The 16,400-nt window shown below is 36.9% G+C and overlaps 1 protein-coding gene across 1 annotated transcript in view; it reads right to left on the bottom strand.

Moving 5' to 3' along the window:
- Positions 1 to 515: 515 nt before the first annotated feature.
- RFX6 (regulatory factor X6) overlaps positions 516 to 16,400 on the bottom strand; it is a 34,449-nt gene continuing 18,564 nt past the window's right edge. Inside the window, exons 8-19 of the mRNA XM_027906516.1 lie at positions 14,824 to 14,901; positions 14,617 to 14,730; positions 12,538 to 12,587; positions 11,997 to 12,156; positions 10,403 to 10,547; positions 9,084 to 9,193; positions 6,963 to 7,080; positions 5,774 to 5,896; positions 4,235 to 4,444; positions 3,204 to 3,713; positions 2,072 to 2,290; positions 516 to 1,305 (exon numbers count right to left, since the gene is read on the bottom strand). Coding sequence (XP_027762317.1) covers positions 1,139 to 1,305; positions 2,072 to 2,290; positions 3,204 to 3,713; positions 4,235 to 4,444; positions 5,774 to 5,896; positions 6,963 to 7,080; positions 9,084 to 9,193; positions 10,403 to 10,547; positions 11,997 to 12,156; positions 12,538 to 12,587; positions 14,617 to 14,730; positions 14,824 to 14,901 — 2,004 coding nt within the window. The 3' untranslated portion in view covers positions 516 to 1,138. The remainder of the gene's footprint in view (positions 1,306 to 2,071; positions 2,291 to 3,203; positions 3,714 to 4,234; positions 4,445 to 5,773; positions 5,897 to 6,962; positions 7,081 to 9,083; positions 9,194 to 10,402; positions 10,548 to 11,996; positions 12,157 to 12,537; positions 12,588 to 14,616; positions 14,731 to 14,823; positions 14,902 to 16,400) is intronic.

Below are 16,400 nucleotides of genomic sequence, written 5' to 3'. Positions count from 1 at the left end.
ATTACAAAGTAAGACCTGTTATTTCATGAATGTGTAGCAAGAAGTTTGTTTTGTAAGTGTGTTCTCTTCCCTGTCCTCTGTAATACCATTAGCAAATATTCCTAATCTGGCTTCTTCAAACGCATACAAAAATGTATGTTTGTGCACAGATAATCATGGCACTTTTAAAACATTTTTTTATTAAAATAACAACAGTTTTAATAATTTTTATTACTTTTGATTTCAGTTTATACAGTTGAATTAAACCCATGAAAGTTGATGAACATATTTTTTGTGGATTTCCATCAGCAGAACTTTTTGGCTCATACTACAAGTAGTTCTGAAATCCCATGACATTTAGTGGCATAGTTTAATTTTCTTCATTTATTCAACTACTTCAGTTGTTCAGTTAACTTCAGTTATTCAGTAGTAGGGTACTGAAATTAGTTAGCTTATGATATTTGCATGTTTTGTTGGTTTTATTTTAAGAGGAAGAGAAATAAAATACTCACAACAAGTTTTATTTATTTCCTGAGGACTTTCACTTACACGAGGAGGCACTAAACATTTGAAATTGACTTTTCAGAGCACAACAGTAAAAAAATTAAGAATTTGGCTTAGTTTCATTTAAAACTGTAAAAATTGACCTTGTAAACATTTCCATAGGAGGTAGGATACATACATTTGACAGTCTGTCAAATATGAGAAAGTAAACAGTTACTCTGTGGTCCTAATAAATAATGAGCAACACAGACATTAAATAAACATCTTTTATAAAAAAAAAAAAAAAAAAAGAAAAAAAGAAAAAAGAAAATATATAAGTGAAAGACTAAAATAGCATTTTTAATAAATTAGGAATAGATGCAATAATTTCTTTACAACTTAGTCTTGCTTGCAAGAATCGGTGGCTTTCTTCTTACCCTAAATTTCTGACTGAAAAGCTGTAATGGTGAGAACAATCCTGAGAGATTCACAAGCAGGACCCAATCTAAATATAGCTATTTTTTCATATGTGGATGGCTGCTAATATCTCTAAAATGGCTCCTCTAACACCTATATATAATACTTTTATATTCCACCAACTTGAAAGGCATTGTCTTCATAGACTTAATGTCTGGAGTTGGAAATTAATCTTAAGGCACTGACACGTCTCTCCCAGTCAGGTTCCTCCAGCAGCTGCTCCCATGAAGACAGTGTTGATTGGTGGCAACGATGACACCATGTCTCTGCTTGGTGGGCCATGGACCTCCAGATTTTCCTGAGAAGGGAACGGACCAGCTGTTCCATACATACATTGTGAAGAAGATGTGGTTTGCAAGTTTGAAGCTGTGGGGAAAAAAAAGATTACCCTCATTGCAAGTTTTCAGTCTGTTGAATTTAACAGAAATCACTATCCAATTTCATTTGATGGAACCTCTTTTCTACCAGGCACATCATCTGAAGGATGGAAATGTCTGATCTGCTATGCAAGACTAACAGCTAAGTAGCGGGAAGATGTAATATTTTGGAGAAACAAACAGTGCCTTAGTTTATATCTTCCATCCAATCCTTTTTGGAACGTGAAACCAAACGCAGCTGCCATTTGTTTAAGGCATATACCAAAACAAACCCTTTGGAGTCGGGTATTTATGCCTAAAATTCACTGTCAGCGGGAGTTTTGCCTAATACACACAGTTGTTGGAGCACAGGATGGGAACTATACCACAAGAAGTACAGACACCTCTGACCCAGGGTTCATTTGATCTGTTTGACAGTGAGGATCCTTAACAGACCTTAGAAAAACCCGGTCTGTTATTAGTTCACTTAATAGTTAGACAGTGTTTCCTAAACTAGATTTTTCTGCAATTCAGACCAGTCATTCCACTCCTTATGGACACTGGATCATAGGCCTCTTTATGGGAGCAAAGAATTATTAAACCCATTGTCCTGTAATTTTAAGGAAAACACGTCTTATGATAAATCCAAACTACCGAGTTATTTTATCTCTATATTGCATTTTATATGTAATATATGTTGGCTGCAGTTTAATACTCAACACTTGCTAGGATGCTGTAAAGTTCATAGCTGTTCCTCAGCTGTTTGCTATACTTACGCATAGGAGTCCGACAGACAATTGAAGATGAGGATTCTGTATAGTATGAGCCTGTTTGTTTTCTTCCACTGTCATCCAAGATATTCAGTGGATCATGTATATCACTATATGATGGCAGTGATCGAATGCTGCTTACGCTGCTGATTACAGAGACATGCTGATCCACCATTGTTCCAAGTCTGTGAGATTCTGAATAATTTATGCTGTTTCCATAATATCCTATTGACAGAAGATTGAAAAAAAAAAAAAAAAGAGTGAAACTACTGGATAGGTTAGGAGCCTGTGATAACCTTGGACAAAAAGTACTTGAGAATAAGATTATTTATGTACACATAGAGCCTAGTAACACTAGAAACATATGCAATGATTGACCCAAAAGAGAGGTGGTAACAAGGAAACAAAAAGACATTAATGGTTCAGTCTGTGCCTTCAGCACAGAAAATTGCCCTTCCCTTTTAAACTCAGAATCAAACATAGCCTGCAATTGGTGGCTGTAAGAGACGCCATGGGGAGCCCTATCCATAGTTCAGTGCTCCCTTTTGAAGCTCACAGCCAAGGAAGATGTATATGGAAAGAAAATCTGCAGGGTAATACATACTTACTGCATATACAAATTCATATAAAAGTAACATTTCCACTGTGTCTTTCCTCCAGAAGAGGGAGGTGGAGGGCCGAAGTCTCAAACTACTGTTAATGCACATTTTTATACTTTGTTTTACGATCCTGACCCTGTGACTAGAATGGTCCATTATGCTGATCCCAGAGGTAAACTGTCTTGTGTCTGCTCTGTTTCATAGTAGATGTTTTGGAGGCTTTTTAAGAGACTGTTAAACGGCAAGGCCATGCTGCTTGTGCTTCCTTTGTACAAGACATGGTGATGGTACCAAAGGAAGATTAACATAGGTCAGCACATGCATTTGAGGTCAACTTAGGATTCACCAGAGGAAAATAAATCCTTCAGTAGCTTATTAAGCTGCTTTACACCTCTGTGTATCATCCAAGAAGTGGAAAATAGGAATGTATAAATAAGAGTTGAAATGCATCTTTCATAGAAAAGAAAAAGTGGAGAAAAAGTATTTTACTCCATCAAGGAAAGAGAAACAGAAGGGAAAAAGAAAATATGTATTAATACCATTGGAAGCATTAGCAGGATATGCTGCTCCTGGACATGTAGACGCTGAGTTGTTCAAGAAATTGAAACTCCCGGTATTCAGAAACTGCATATTGTGTGTGTCCTGAGACATGTTTGAGGGACCGTAGCTGGAAGGGGATCTGGCACTGTATGGAGACACAGCACAACTGTTGCTGAAGTAGTCTCTGGAGAACTGCTGTTCACTCAAGGCATTGAATCGGCTGTGCTCTGCTCTGTGGTCATAAACTCCTGAAGTGGAATGGGCTTGTGTTCTGAACATAGCCTGGTAATTGGAATTGTTTCCATAATAATTCTGATTGGTTTGTGACAAAGTCTGATAAGGGGGTTCTGAGTAAGAAGAGCACTGTGAATGTGTCGATAACACGGGACCTACACTTGGAGGTCTCACAGCCATTGGCCCCTGGTTGATAACACTTCCTCGGCTGGCCATGGCTGGTGAAATAGGTGGAGTCATGAGGTGGCCAGTGCTTTGAGACAGGTCCATTTGATCTGGAATAAATAAACATCAGCCATGATTAGCCCCCATACTGCAGTACTGCTGTTAAGATACTAACTCTCTAGCAAAGTGTACATTACTGTTTGAAACCTTTACAAAAGACATTCATTAGCCTCCACCTATATAACTCCCAGCTTTTAATCCTTGCCTACAGGCCACAAAGCTTCCCCCTTTCATTCTCCAGCTTGGAGATGCCACATTCAGTGGGAAATTCCAGCAGTTACAATCCTTCTGTGCTCCAGATGTTATTGTTCATTCTCTCTTCATAATAACCTCACCAAGCCAAGAGGTATAAGACAGTTTACCACTTTTCCAAGATGAACTATTACTGGCAGGGCAATTAAAATTGCTGCCTTCTGTAAATCAGCACAGAGGATGAGATCGTGAAATGTTGTTTATTAGAGGTCTTTATAAATGCATGAGGTGATTGCCCCTCCTACAGCAACATGTTAATGTGAACTGGAAGACTAACAAGCAAAATGGAGCAGGAGAAGCTGGAAGAGTTGATGCATACCTGTCAGCTGCATGTTCTCGCTGTCTCCTGTGGTGAAGGGGTTCAGACCAGAAGGAACACTGCTGGGCTGGCTAGCTGACAAGGACACATAGGTTTGCTCTGCTAGACACTCATTCTTGACTGAAGCGTCACTGGGCAGAGGAGCAGCTTTGTTACGATTTGCTAGGAAGCAAGAGCTTGGTGATGCGGTGAAGGTGGCTTTGCTTGCATCTGAAGGAGTAAATCAAAACTCGTAACAATTGTTACGTATGCTCATTGCACATAAATTTACTGCTAGCATATAGACAGCATATGAGCAGCCCATTATTTTGTATCTTTGTTTGAGTATTCTAAAACCCTGTGAAGTCTACATATTTTGCATGTAGGCAATGAATACAGATACTGCTCTAGCCTTGATCTTCCTGGTGGAAATGTTTGTATCATTTTTTCCTGATCACAGATCTATATCACACAGTATCAGCTCCTTACTGAAGCCGTCGTAGTGAATGTCAACAATGAAGTAAATTGCGCTAAGAGCGCTTGACACTTCATCCTAAAGAATTAACAATGGGAACTTTAGAATACTTGAACTGTTTCATGTTGGTATCTAGAGAAAAGCATTAGTTATACTCAATAATTCTTTAGTTTTCTGCAGACTATTGATAAAAGTCAGTTTTGCTATTCTGCAGTAGAAACCATGGTTTTACTTTATGGTTTCAAGTACTTCACCTAAATACCCAAGGATAAGGCAACTGGCACATAGGACAGGTTTTTCTCTTGGAGGCTGAATTAAAAGAAATGCAGCATCTACTGTCAGAAAAATTCTATGCAAGTTTCTTTCAGCAAAGTGCAGATTTCGAGTTGATTGCTGGTGCTAATGTTAATAAAAAAAAATTCTGTGGAACCCAGCGAAGTTTCACTGGGTTTTTAAGGAATAATTTGGACCAGAACTTGATTCCAATCCATCTTCATTCTTTTTATAGCAAAGGACTTGGAGCATATAACTTCAAATTGTCTAACTTTGAAGAGGCCTGGTAGATGAAAAATGTTAAGGATAGTGTTTTAAAATAATTTAATTTCTCTTTCACATAGTAATACTTCATCCAGATGCTAAACAGGGCTCCAAACTTTTGTTCCAAAATTGCAGGGATATTTGCATTTTGGTAACATTTCATACATTCCCAGTTCAAGGTGTAATTACATATTTAGGCTTTGGAGAAAAACTGAATTAGGAATTCCTGCCCTTTCTGCTACTTATACGTGTTTTCACACTTTAGCTCATGGCTCTTTGGATGTGCCTAAAAGTATTTGTTGCATTCAAGCAAATTTCAGTGGTCCATTGTATTCACATTCCCACAAAATGTTATGAAGTGAGCTATGGTGGAAAGTGTGAATGAATTGCTGAGTGAATGGTTACAAATATTTCAGGTGAATTTAAGCATGTTGCATATAACTACAACTTCGGGAAAACAGAGCGAACTTGCTTCTGTTTAAAGTTAAACAAATATAACAATTTCTAAAAGTACAGAAGTACATTCTAAAGATCCAAGTTTTAGTTACCTAAATTCTTCATGTATTTGTCCAGTAGATTCTGGAGTTCTTGTTCTTTGTCATTGTTGAACTGTGTCTCCATGGCAAGCAGGATGTACTCATCTAGTAACATGCGGATCAAATGAAAAGAACCTTTTCGAAGAGAGAGAGTAGCTGAGTTATCTTTGTGACCATCTCTCACTATTCTACAAGAAGCCAGTGAAACAAACAAATAATTGTGGACTTTAAATGACCTGGCAAGACCAACAAGGAATAGTGCCTAAATTCTAGCTCTAATCTCTCTTTGCACTGGCCCACCTAGCTCAATTGTTTACTGTCCTGTAGGCTATTTGACCACTAATTACATCAAAGAAAAATACTGATGAAAGTGAGACATGCTTTATACTTGAAGAGGGCACACAGTGGAGCTAGATAAGGCCAAAGACTGCTAGAATGCCTCTGCTCTATTTCTGTTTGTCTTGTGCTAAATAACCAGACAATAACTGGTGAAGTCTTTGACCTTATTTCAAGGATACATCACATTAAAAAACGTGTGTGTCTCTAACAGCCATTGCAAAAACCCTCTGAATTTTAGATAAAAATGTACCTATGACTATGTACCTATGACTAAATTTAGGAAATTATGTACTAGAGTTAGTTTCACTAGTTCTGCCATCCTCTATGTTATAAAAGATTCTTCCTGAATGTTCCCAAAGTGTAAACATTCCTAAAGATGGATGTAACTTTTAAAAAACAGAAATTGATTTTCTGCTGATCCCAGAATTAAATGTGAGGTTACTGCCAAATTTCTTTTGCTTTTATTAAAACATATCATGCACAAGTCTTCTACGCAACAGTAATTTTTTCCCAATCTGATCTACAGGTAAAACAAATGATTCAAATCTTCTGTCTCCTACACTGAGCTATGCAGTTATACTTCCATTGCCATATCAAAACAAGCAAAGCTTTTAGCACTTAAATGACAAAACAATATCAAACAGCAATTAAAAAAAAAACCAAGACTTTTAAAAATGACACAAGTCATCAGCAAGATATGGCTAGCATTTAACATGAAATGTTAGTTTGAAAAACCCATTACACAGCATTCGTGGCTTTGGTCAAAGAATCTTTAGATTAGGACAGGTTCAACTGCTCAGAAAAGGTGGTAAGTACTGGCAAATATGTGCAAAATATGAGTGTTTTTATAATGCTCAGGTACCAAAACTTGATGCGTTGTTTAGGGTTAGATTATGCATCACTCGAGCACCAAAAAAGCTCCATTTCAGAAGGAAGTCTTGAGCTCTCTTCTTTAAAGACCTCCCATTTTGCTTGCTTGCCTGAAAGAGAATAGGAAAATACTGTTAAATATACTAACCTGCTTTCTGCACACAGGAGAGAAGAACTCAATATGTTTGAGGGTTCAAGGAGTCTTTGACTCAGGCTAATGTGGCAGAGTGAATCAAGCTGGTTGATTCAAAGTATCTTCTTAATGTGTGTCCTAATGTGGTAAAAAAAGCAGGATCCTCTCTTTTCAGTGCAGACCTCATAGAATGTCAGTGTTAAATGAAACAAACTGCTTACTGCTTGTGCCTTGACATGTCCTGAAGGTATAGAGATTACCTCATATTCTAGTACTGAAGGTGCCAAGTTGTTCTATAAATATAGGGCAGAAAGAAAGAAAGACAAACCCCCACCCTTTGGAACTATGTTATTCCACATAAACAGTGAATAGAAATTAGTCCTTGTACTTTAATTTAATCTGTATAGTACTGGCCAGACTTTCTCTTTCAGAATGGTTTGCAATCATGATGATCAAAGTGATGCTTTTAATATTGCTCATTTCATACTGTCACTTTGTTCTGGCAGTGATTTGTTCGTGTGGTAACATATGCCCTGTTACTTTTTTTAAACAGCAAGCAGAAAGAAGCTGTTGTGCAAGTTTGACAGTAGCCACATTTTAGCATGAACAGAAGGCAGACAGCAATGGAAGGATTACATGTTCTGTCAATTATTAGCTTCTGCTTAGTTGACCTAGCTTCATATCAGAACTTGTTGGTATTTCTCCCCTTAACTACAGGAAAGCAAAGCTAGGAACCTCATTTGTTAACTTTAATAATACAGGAGCACATAGTAGATGCTGAAGGGAAAAGTGCTTCACCTTTTCTGCCTGACTTGTTTGTCAGAAATTTTCTTCTGAAATTGTGGAATGAATTTTAGGCCATAATCATTCAGTTCTAAAATAAATTGAGATTGCTCAGCTTCAGTGGGAGTTTTTTGACTAAAGACTTGTGTGTAGATGAGGATTTGCTTTGGCTATGCTGCCCCAAATCATCCAAAGCTCCTCATTATGCTGCTCACATATGTTGGCAAACGTTAGGAAACTCAGAGTACTTTAAAAAGGAACAACTGTCTCCACTGAAACTTGGGAAAACAGACACAAAAAAGAAAAATGGCATGCCAATGGTTTTCCTGTACTTGGCAGTCTGCCAGCTCTTCTGCCAGCTAACTGTGCTGTTTCATCCTTTTGCATCCACTCATATCAAGATGCTACCTAAAATGATGGATAAGTTATTACTTTTCCAAATAGAACAAGTCTCATGAGAAGACCTGTGTTCAACTATTAGCAAGCAATGTGTAACATCTTATTCTGCTAGTTTACAGTTATTAGAGTCACAAATTGGATATGTATATCTTACTTGAGATATAACTCAGAATTCCTTTATTTTGTTCTGAGCTGTAGTATATTAGTCCCTGTATAACTACATGCATATAAAATAGTCACGATGATAGTGCATCTTGTAAATTGGAGCTGGGCGGGGGAACCCCATCAAAATCATCAATTACTGTGTTAAGCACCTTACAAAGCTACAAAACTGTCTTTCATCCTGGTATGTAGAAACCCTTCTGGAGGTTGGCTACTTCTGAATCCACCCACTGCAGTAACTTATACCACATACAGTACCATCTGAATGCCATGAAAGAAAAAATTGCTTCTCTAAGGAACAGCTTTTGCTCACCTTACTCACTGATAAATACCTCTGTGATTCTGCATGCCCACAGAAGCTGGAAGGGGTTCTTTCATGTATAGTTTATGAAAGTGTTGACTTTAGTGTTTTAGTTACAGTATTTCTTAATAGGTCACACACATAAGACTGTTCAACATGCTCAACATGATTAATTAGATCTAACAGCACTGGAATCTTTCACACTTCCCTGTTACAGTAAGGAGAGTAGAGATGAGAATCCCAAGTTGGAAACCAATAGGACTGCATAAGGGTGCGTGTAAGGAGTAAGGGGAGTAAGGTTTGTTCTTGAGTCAGGCAGAACATTTGAAAGGTACCTTGATAACCCTTTGCTCAACGACAGTATCCAACCATTCAATAAATGATTCCACAGTGGCATTCTTCTTTAGAAGGTCCTTCAGTTCTTGGAACACTGTAATAGAGTCATCTACCATGTAAAAAGGAGAACATATCATCGCACTCTATTCTGAACATGAGAAAAAGCCACTCACCAGCCATATGACAATATTGTAGCATGGAAAGGAAAAGCAGAGAATTAGAGCCATGAAGAAATAAGTAATTCCCCAGGAAAGTAAGCAGACACACATCCATCGCACATATATATTTTAATTAATTAAGCATTGCAATGATATGGATTGTAACACAATGAAGTTTTACAGGAAAGTAAAACCAAAACAAGATTATATTTTCTGTTTCTTGAAAGATTGAACCTTGAAAACCTTTCTAATACTAAGTTTAGTAGTAAAGTTTTATCTGTAATGTGGCAGATTTTTAGTGTCTTAAGTTTCCCTTATATCTTACAAGTTTCTCTCCCTCACTATGTAATGCAAAGTTAACTTCCTCAATTCCCATTTTCAAAAAAGTGCCTGAATGACCAGTCATTTCTCTTCTCCTTTTCTTCTTTAACCAGTGTGAAAGAAGACAAAGAATAAAATAAAAAACAACTACACAAAAAGTAGAGAATGGCAACTCAAATGAAGATGTGAATAGGATTATGAACCATTAAAGAGAGCAAAGATTCATTAACAAAGTAATAATACTTAGAGGACAACACATTGCTACCCTTTTCAGCTCTCTAACTCTGATAAACATCACTCTTATGACAAAAGTTATCTTTTTAATGAAGAGGCTATATCTATTTTTCAACAGCAGATATGCATATGAAAATTAACACCCTCAAAATTTATACTTCACTGTGTTCTGTGTAGGAAAATGGCTGCTGCTCTAAAGAGAAAAAAATTTATTTTTTAAAAAATCAACTTGAAGCAAAAAAACCCATATTCATTAAAAAAATCAAAATATTCATTGCATTAAGCCATAATGACATGGAATTTTTGAGACATCTTTTGGGAATTGATCTGTGCTGATATCCCCATTTAATTACATCAAAATTTCAAAAGAGACTTGATTGCACTTAGCAACTGACATATAAATTAATTCTTCAGCAATCATTTAAAGTCATTTAGCTGGGATGACTTCCCAGTGCAAGCTTTCTTAAGCTACTGAAGTTAACAGTGTACTAGATTACAGAATGCAGTGTCTATGTGCACCTTGTCCCAGCCAGTCCAAGTAAAATAGTGTGGCATGGAATGAAAGAGTGAATTATAATGATACAAATATTTCACCATGGACTTACATTCACTGTAGACCTCCCCATCAGTGTCTGTGCTCCCTGAGACTGCAAGGAGTGCCTGAGAACCAATACTATTCAAATCAACTTTTTCAATATCTGACACCATGGAATTCACCACATGCTGATCAAACAGTGCTGGCCGAGCAATCTGCAAGAGAAAGCAGGTAAAATGCTGAGACTTGTCTGGGGTTTAGCCCCATCAAGTAGCTGAGCACCACACAGACACTCAATCACTCCCCACCCTGCCATGGAATGGGGGAGAGAATTGAAAAAGTAAGAAAACTTGTGGGTTGAGGTAAAAACAGTTTAATAATTTTTAAAAAGAAAAAATAAAAACAATAACAGTAATAATAAAAAGTAAACAAACAAACAAAACCAGAGAAAAATACAGTCCAAGAAAGACAAGTGATGCAGAGGAAAACAACTGCTCCATCAACTGACTGATGCCCAGCCAACTCCCCAAGCAGTCATCCCCCGCCAAACTTTCCCCTAGTTTTATTGCTGATCATGATGCCATATGGTATGGAAAGTCCCTGTAGTCATCTGGGATCAGCTGTTCCAGCTATGTCTGCTCCCACCTATCTGTGCACCTCCAACCTACTCTCTCTCTGGCAGAGCAGTGTGAGAAGACAAGGCCTTGACTCTATGCAAACACTGCTCAGCAGTAGCTGAAACATCCCTGAATTATTGACAGTGTCCAGTACAAATCCAATATATAGACCCACACTAGCTACAATGAACAAAATTAACTCTATCCCAGTCAAAACCAGGACAGACCCACACCTGGGGATTGATCACCTTATGTTTAATTTTACTATCGTGGCTGGATTTTTTCACAAATCAGATGAGATAATGTTTTCCCTTTCATCAAACTTCTAATGTTCTTCTAATGTGCTTTCCTATCATATAATCTCCACAGTATCACCCACATGCTACTTTTTTCTTAATATTTGTGAAAGAGAAAACCAAGTCAAAATGAATACATGGTGCATTTACAGTCATTCATGAGGATAACCACTTCAAAGACCAAGCTCTTAGCACTGAAGTTCCTCAAAAGCCATTGTATCCTTCTGTATAATCTACAAAACCATCGTGTGGAGGTGACTCCTAATTGCGGATACCTGTAGCATGACAACACAGCCTTGGAGTCCCCAACTCCCCCTCACTCCCATGTTCTCTTTTTGCTCAAAACTCAAACAGAAATAAGCTCACAGAAGAACATCTTGGACAAGTCAGCAAACCTTTGCTAGGCAAGAAGGATCATCTGAAATTTTCCAGTTTGGAACTAAACCAAATGCACATGTACTCCACTTCATCATTTGATTGCCAAAAGTTGCAGTGATGGCTGTTCATTATAACCATTAAACCCATGGTTTTTCCTCTTTTTTCTACTACAAAAATTGGAAGTTTGGGTCAGATCTGTTTACGTTCACTTCCTTCTTTCATGTACTTCCTTCTTTCTTGTACTTTTTAAAAGTACAAGATGAAAGTATTCCATGGCTGAAGGTCAAATTGAAAAAATAATGCATTATATCTCATGGTACACTGATTATAACTAACAAATTTTTGAATGTATATATAGTCTTATTCTGTTTACCTGTGCTAGGTGTAAGAATGACGTCTGTCGTTTCAGGGAGGAAACAAATCTTCTTGCAATAGGCAATTTCTTATCTGTCAGGCTTTCTGGTAGATTTTCCAAAGAGGAAACAACCCACTGTTCCCAGTTTTTTGCAAAATTCCTTATATCTGCCAGTAAACTATAAGAAAAAAAAAAGTTTTAGAGAATCATCAATAAAAATTGCCTTGCATTAGTTTAAATAATCAGGTTTCAATCTATGACTAACTTATCTACGAATTAATCCTCAGGTGTTACCAAAAGGAAACAGGAAATAACCAATTGTTAGGCTAAAACTGACAATATATTGACCTGTACCTCCTCAAGAAAAATTGTGACATCAAAATATTGTGTAATATTTTAAGGTTGTCCTATGGGTGTCCTCAGAGCTGACAGTATTTTGTCATACATACTCTACTGTTCTAAAAATGAGTATAAATACTGTAAGAATATAGAATTACTGCTATTTACTTGGAATATGCCTAAAAATCAGAATGTAGCATGATTATTGTCAAATACCTACCTTTCTGGCATTTCTTGCATTGTTGCAGGGATGAGCACATCTGTAAGAACCTTCAAAAAGTTAACAGAAAATTATATCAAGCTTCCACTGACCATTTATGCATTCATTCATGTCTGTCTTGCCTACTTGGACTGCAAAGTGATAAGTACAGAATTTCTTACAGAGTAAAGCCATTTAACCTATTTTCCAGATATTTATATACCTAGATTTTTCTAGTCAATATTACATAGGAACATATGAGGTATTTATATACATGGATAGCTCCCATTCTTAATGTATGTCAGCATACCAGTAAAACAAGAAAAAAAAACCAAGACATCTTATCCTACATACCCTCCAACAGGGAAATCAGTAGAAGTGCAGTGCATAAACACTTTGACTTTTCTAGCATCACCAGGTCTCTGTAAAGCAGATACTCAAGCATCTCCCAAGTCCTTGAGTGCTGTTGACTCTTCTTTCTGCCAAACTGGACATGGCACTGAAAGTATTCAGAGTTTAGCCATGGTACTCCATAGTTAAGTATGGTGTGTGACTCTTTTTGCAAAAACTGTGCCATCTGGCATGGCCTCTGGGAAATGTTATTGTGGAGGGCAAAGTTGTTAGCCTATATCACAAACATCTCCTTTCATTGCTGATGTAAATTGTTTGTTAACAATCCAATGCAATTCCTCTTTTCTTCTGTCACTGTGCTGTCCAGAATATCTAACATGATTATAAATAAGAAATAATGACAGACAGAGAAGAGGCTCAACAGTAAATTTATGAACTTTTAAGAAATTTATAGTTTAATGCTCCTGTAGTATTTCTTCTTCTGTCACATTAAATCTTTATCATGAAAAAAGTTAATATTGAATCTATTGAGACAGCACATTTAGAGCAGGAAAAAACTCATAAACTCAAAGTACAATATAATCACTACAAGTAAATGAGGCTTAATGGCTCATCTCCTGGGTAGTAATTATGATTCTCAATGCTAATTACCTTTACTTCCCTGCAGTAACTAAAGCACTTCACAGACTGATATGCCTCTAAGAAATATGTATTTTCATAATTTCTGGATTTTTCCCCATATTTTTGGTCAATAAATAATGACAAATATACTACAATAGGGCATCAGGGCCAAACAAAGCAAGTCTCTTGCTTTGACATGTTGGTGTTTACTGTTATGCCAATAGTTATTTCTTCCTATCAATATGTGATATGAAATCTATTAGAGAGACATCTGTATAACAGCCTTTTTCTATTTCTATGGCATGTCCTATCAGAGAAGCTTAAAGTACTTTGTAGCTATTAAGTAATGATCTGATCTGACTTACGAAATGAAAAACTTAGGAAACTTTGCTGGCATTACTTCATTTTTTCTCTAGGACACCATCATCTAATCCAGACCTTGCAACATTCCTAAGTTTCACTTTGTTTCAACTGTTTGTGTGATCATGCCATGAACTAGATCAAAGAACTCACATGGCACAAAAGCTCTGCATACAAGTATTACTTAATTTTTTTTTTTTTTTGAACCCAAAGCAGTTCACAGTGTATCGGTTTTTCTGGTACATTTTGCAGCACACAAACAGATATGAAGTGCAGCAGGCAGGAGAGGCAGGAATATCTTAACTCAGTATTGTTCCAACTTCATAATATGAAACCATGGCCTGACATAACCTATGAGTAGCAGATCAGCATGTGGAATCTCCTCATCCATGTGCCACAACCTCTCTTTGCTGGTAGAAATTATAATAATCTTTTAAGTGAAAACAAGGCTTCTGTTTTCATCCAGGATTACCTTAGTCAGCCTTTTCAGTGAAGCACATGAACATTTCTTTTAGCTACATTCAAGCAAATAGGTCAGGATTTCACTGTTAGTGTGCTGCCTGTGGTTACACACCAAGTGTGCAGCAGAGCTGAGACTGGAGTTCAGCTCCTACATGTGCCCATTTTATTTCTTTATTTCAATGATTTCCTTGCTGGTTTACACAGCAGAGGCAGAAAGCAGTCATGGTATCCTGTTATTCTATGTTTTTACAGATGCAAAGCCTGTAATGTGGTTGAGATATCCATGTAGCTCAATGCTTAACTTACCTTATACAGTATGGAGTCACAGACACAGAAGATGTCAATGATGATGGGATTTTCAAGCAGGGGAAGAAGATGATCAGGCATTCCTTGCCAAAAATGTAATAGGAAATGTTGAATCTAAAGGAATAGGAACCAGATTCATAGACATAAGTAAAGCTTTCTTGGCTCTCTGTGTATATATACCAAGAATGTGTGTTCAAACAACCTTACCTCTTCAAAGTTCCCATTAATTGCATTGTCAAGGACACACTGACAGTGTGTTTTGTACATCATGATAAGCGTATCTACCTGTTTTGGAAGGAAGGAAGAAAGATAAAATTGAGTTTCTTAGATCTCTCCTTTACTGCTATTGTGATCAAGGTTTCTGCTTTCTGTAGCTAGTATTTAAACATATAAAATATATTGCAATGTGTGTTTACAAGTAGGAAGTCTGTATATCCAGAAGTGATGAGGAGGGCACTCACCTCTAGTTTTATCAACTTTTTAAAGCCATTATTAGTCAAGCATTTTTTAAGTCAAGGATTTATGTTGTTGTCAGAAATGTAGGATCTGAACACGTATACACTGTGAAAGTGTGGATATTAAAGTAAGGCAATAGCTAGATTATCCAGTCAGATGGTAAAGTAAATTCACCTTTCTGAAGCTAAGATTAATCCCAAAGAGCAGTGCAAGTTAATCATTAGGCTACTATAGGCGTCTATGAGTGTTCTGAAACATCATCTACTTGGACAAATGAGAAAATAGCTGCCAGTCATTTGGTCAAAGTTTAATCACTGCCTTACATGAACTGAACTTTAAAAAGCAGAACTCCCTTTCATCTCATCAGGCTACTTTATCTGAGTGGAGTGCTCTCGTATTCAAAAAAAAAAAAAAAAAGGCAGCAATTTTTAAAATTTGTAGCAAATTATAAAACAAATAAGAAATACACTATACTACTTTAAGAAAAGTGGTAGCAAAACCATTCTTATGTCCTGAATCACAGAAAATTTGTCACAGCTTGTGAACTTCCCCAGCAAAACACTGTCAGCTTCCGCATGAACATAGTACCATCTAATTGCAACAGGTTTAGCATGCCAATTTTTTTGAAAGTAGACCTTTCTGACTTTCAGATCTGCTTCTGTAACTATGTATCTTTGAAAAATAATGGTAAAGTGTGAAATCCAAGAACATTTTAAAGAATTGTTTTTGAAAAGGGTTGATGGAAGTTTAAAGTTTGGGTAAGTTTTCTTCAGAAACATTAAATTCAGAAATTACTTATCTATTTTAGTGCAGAATGCTACATTTATGGACTCATCAGAGATTTCAGGTGCAAGAAATTTCTAGGAGTTTAATGCAGGAGTCAAACCTCACGTATGGACTGTCTTCAACAGAGTACCTAAATATCTTAGGTTCGATAATCCTTGGTCAGATAAGCTGAAGGAGGGAAAAGACAGAAAGGAAAGAAAATGGGAAATAAGAGAATTAGAAATGAGGAAAGAGTAGCAAGGAAAGAGAGTATGGGAGATACACTGAAATTCATCTTTCTTCCCAGTCTCCTCATAACTCCATGAGTCTGTTCCTAGACAGTCATGCAAAATGCTGCTGACCCAAAAATGAAAGGGAAAAGAGATGAAACTTTTTCTTCAGTGTTGGAGCAGTAAAAATCAGTTTTGTTTACAATGCTGTGTTGGGTCTACAGGGAACCTCAAATGTTCTTCAGATTTAAATATTATGAGAGTGTTATATATATGAGAGATGTCAATTCACTGAAGGAGAATACAGCAACAGGTGGTGCACACTGCTGAGTA

The sequence above is a fragment of the Empidonax traillii genome, unplaced genomic scaffold (genome assembly GCF_003031625.1).
Source record: "Empidonax traillii isolate 1590-97213 ecotype Southwest subspecies unplaced genomic scaffold, ASM303162v1 scaffold1310:size247655, whole genome shotgun sequence".
Lineage (NCBI taxonomy): Eukaryota > Metazoa > Chordata > Aves > Passeriformes > Tyrannidae > Empidonax > Empidonax traillii.
The sequence above is the reverse complement of the archived record's forward strand: the minus strand, read 5'-3'. Positions and strand labels throughout refer to the sequence as shown.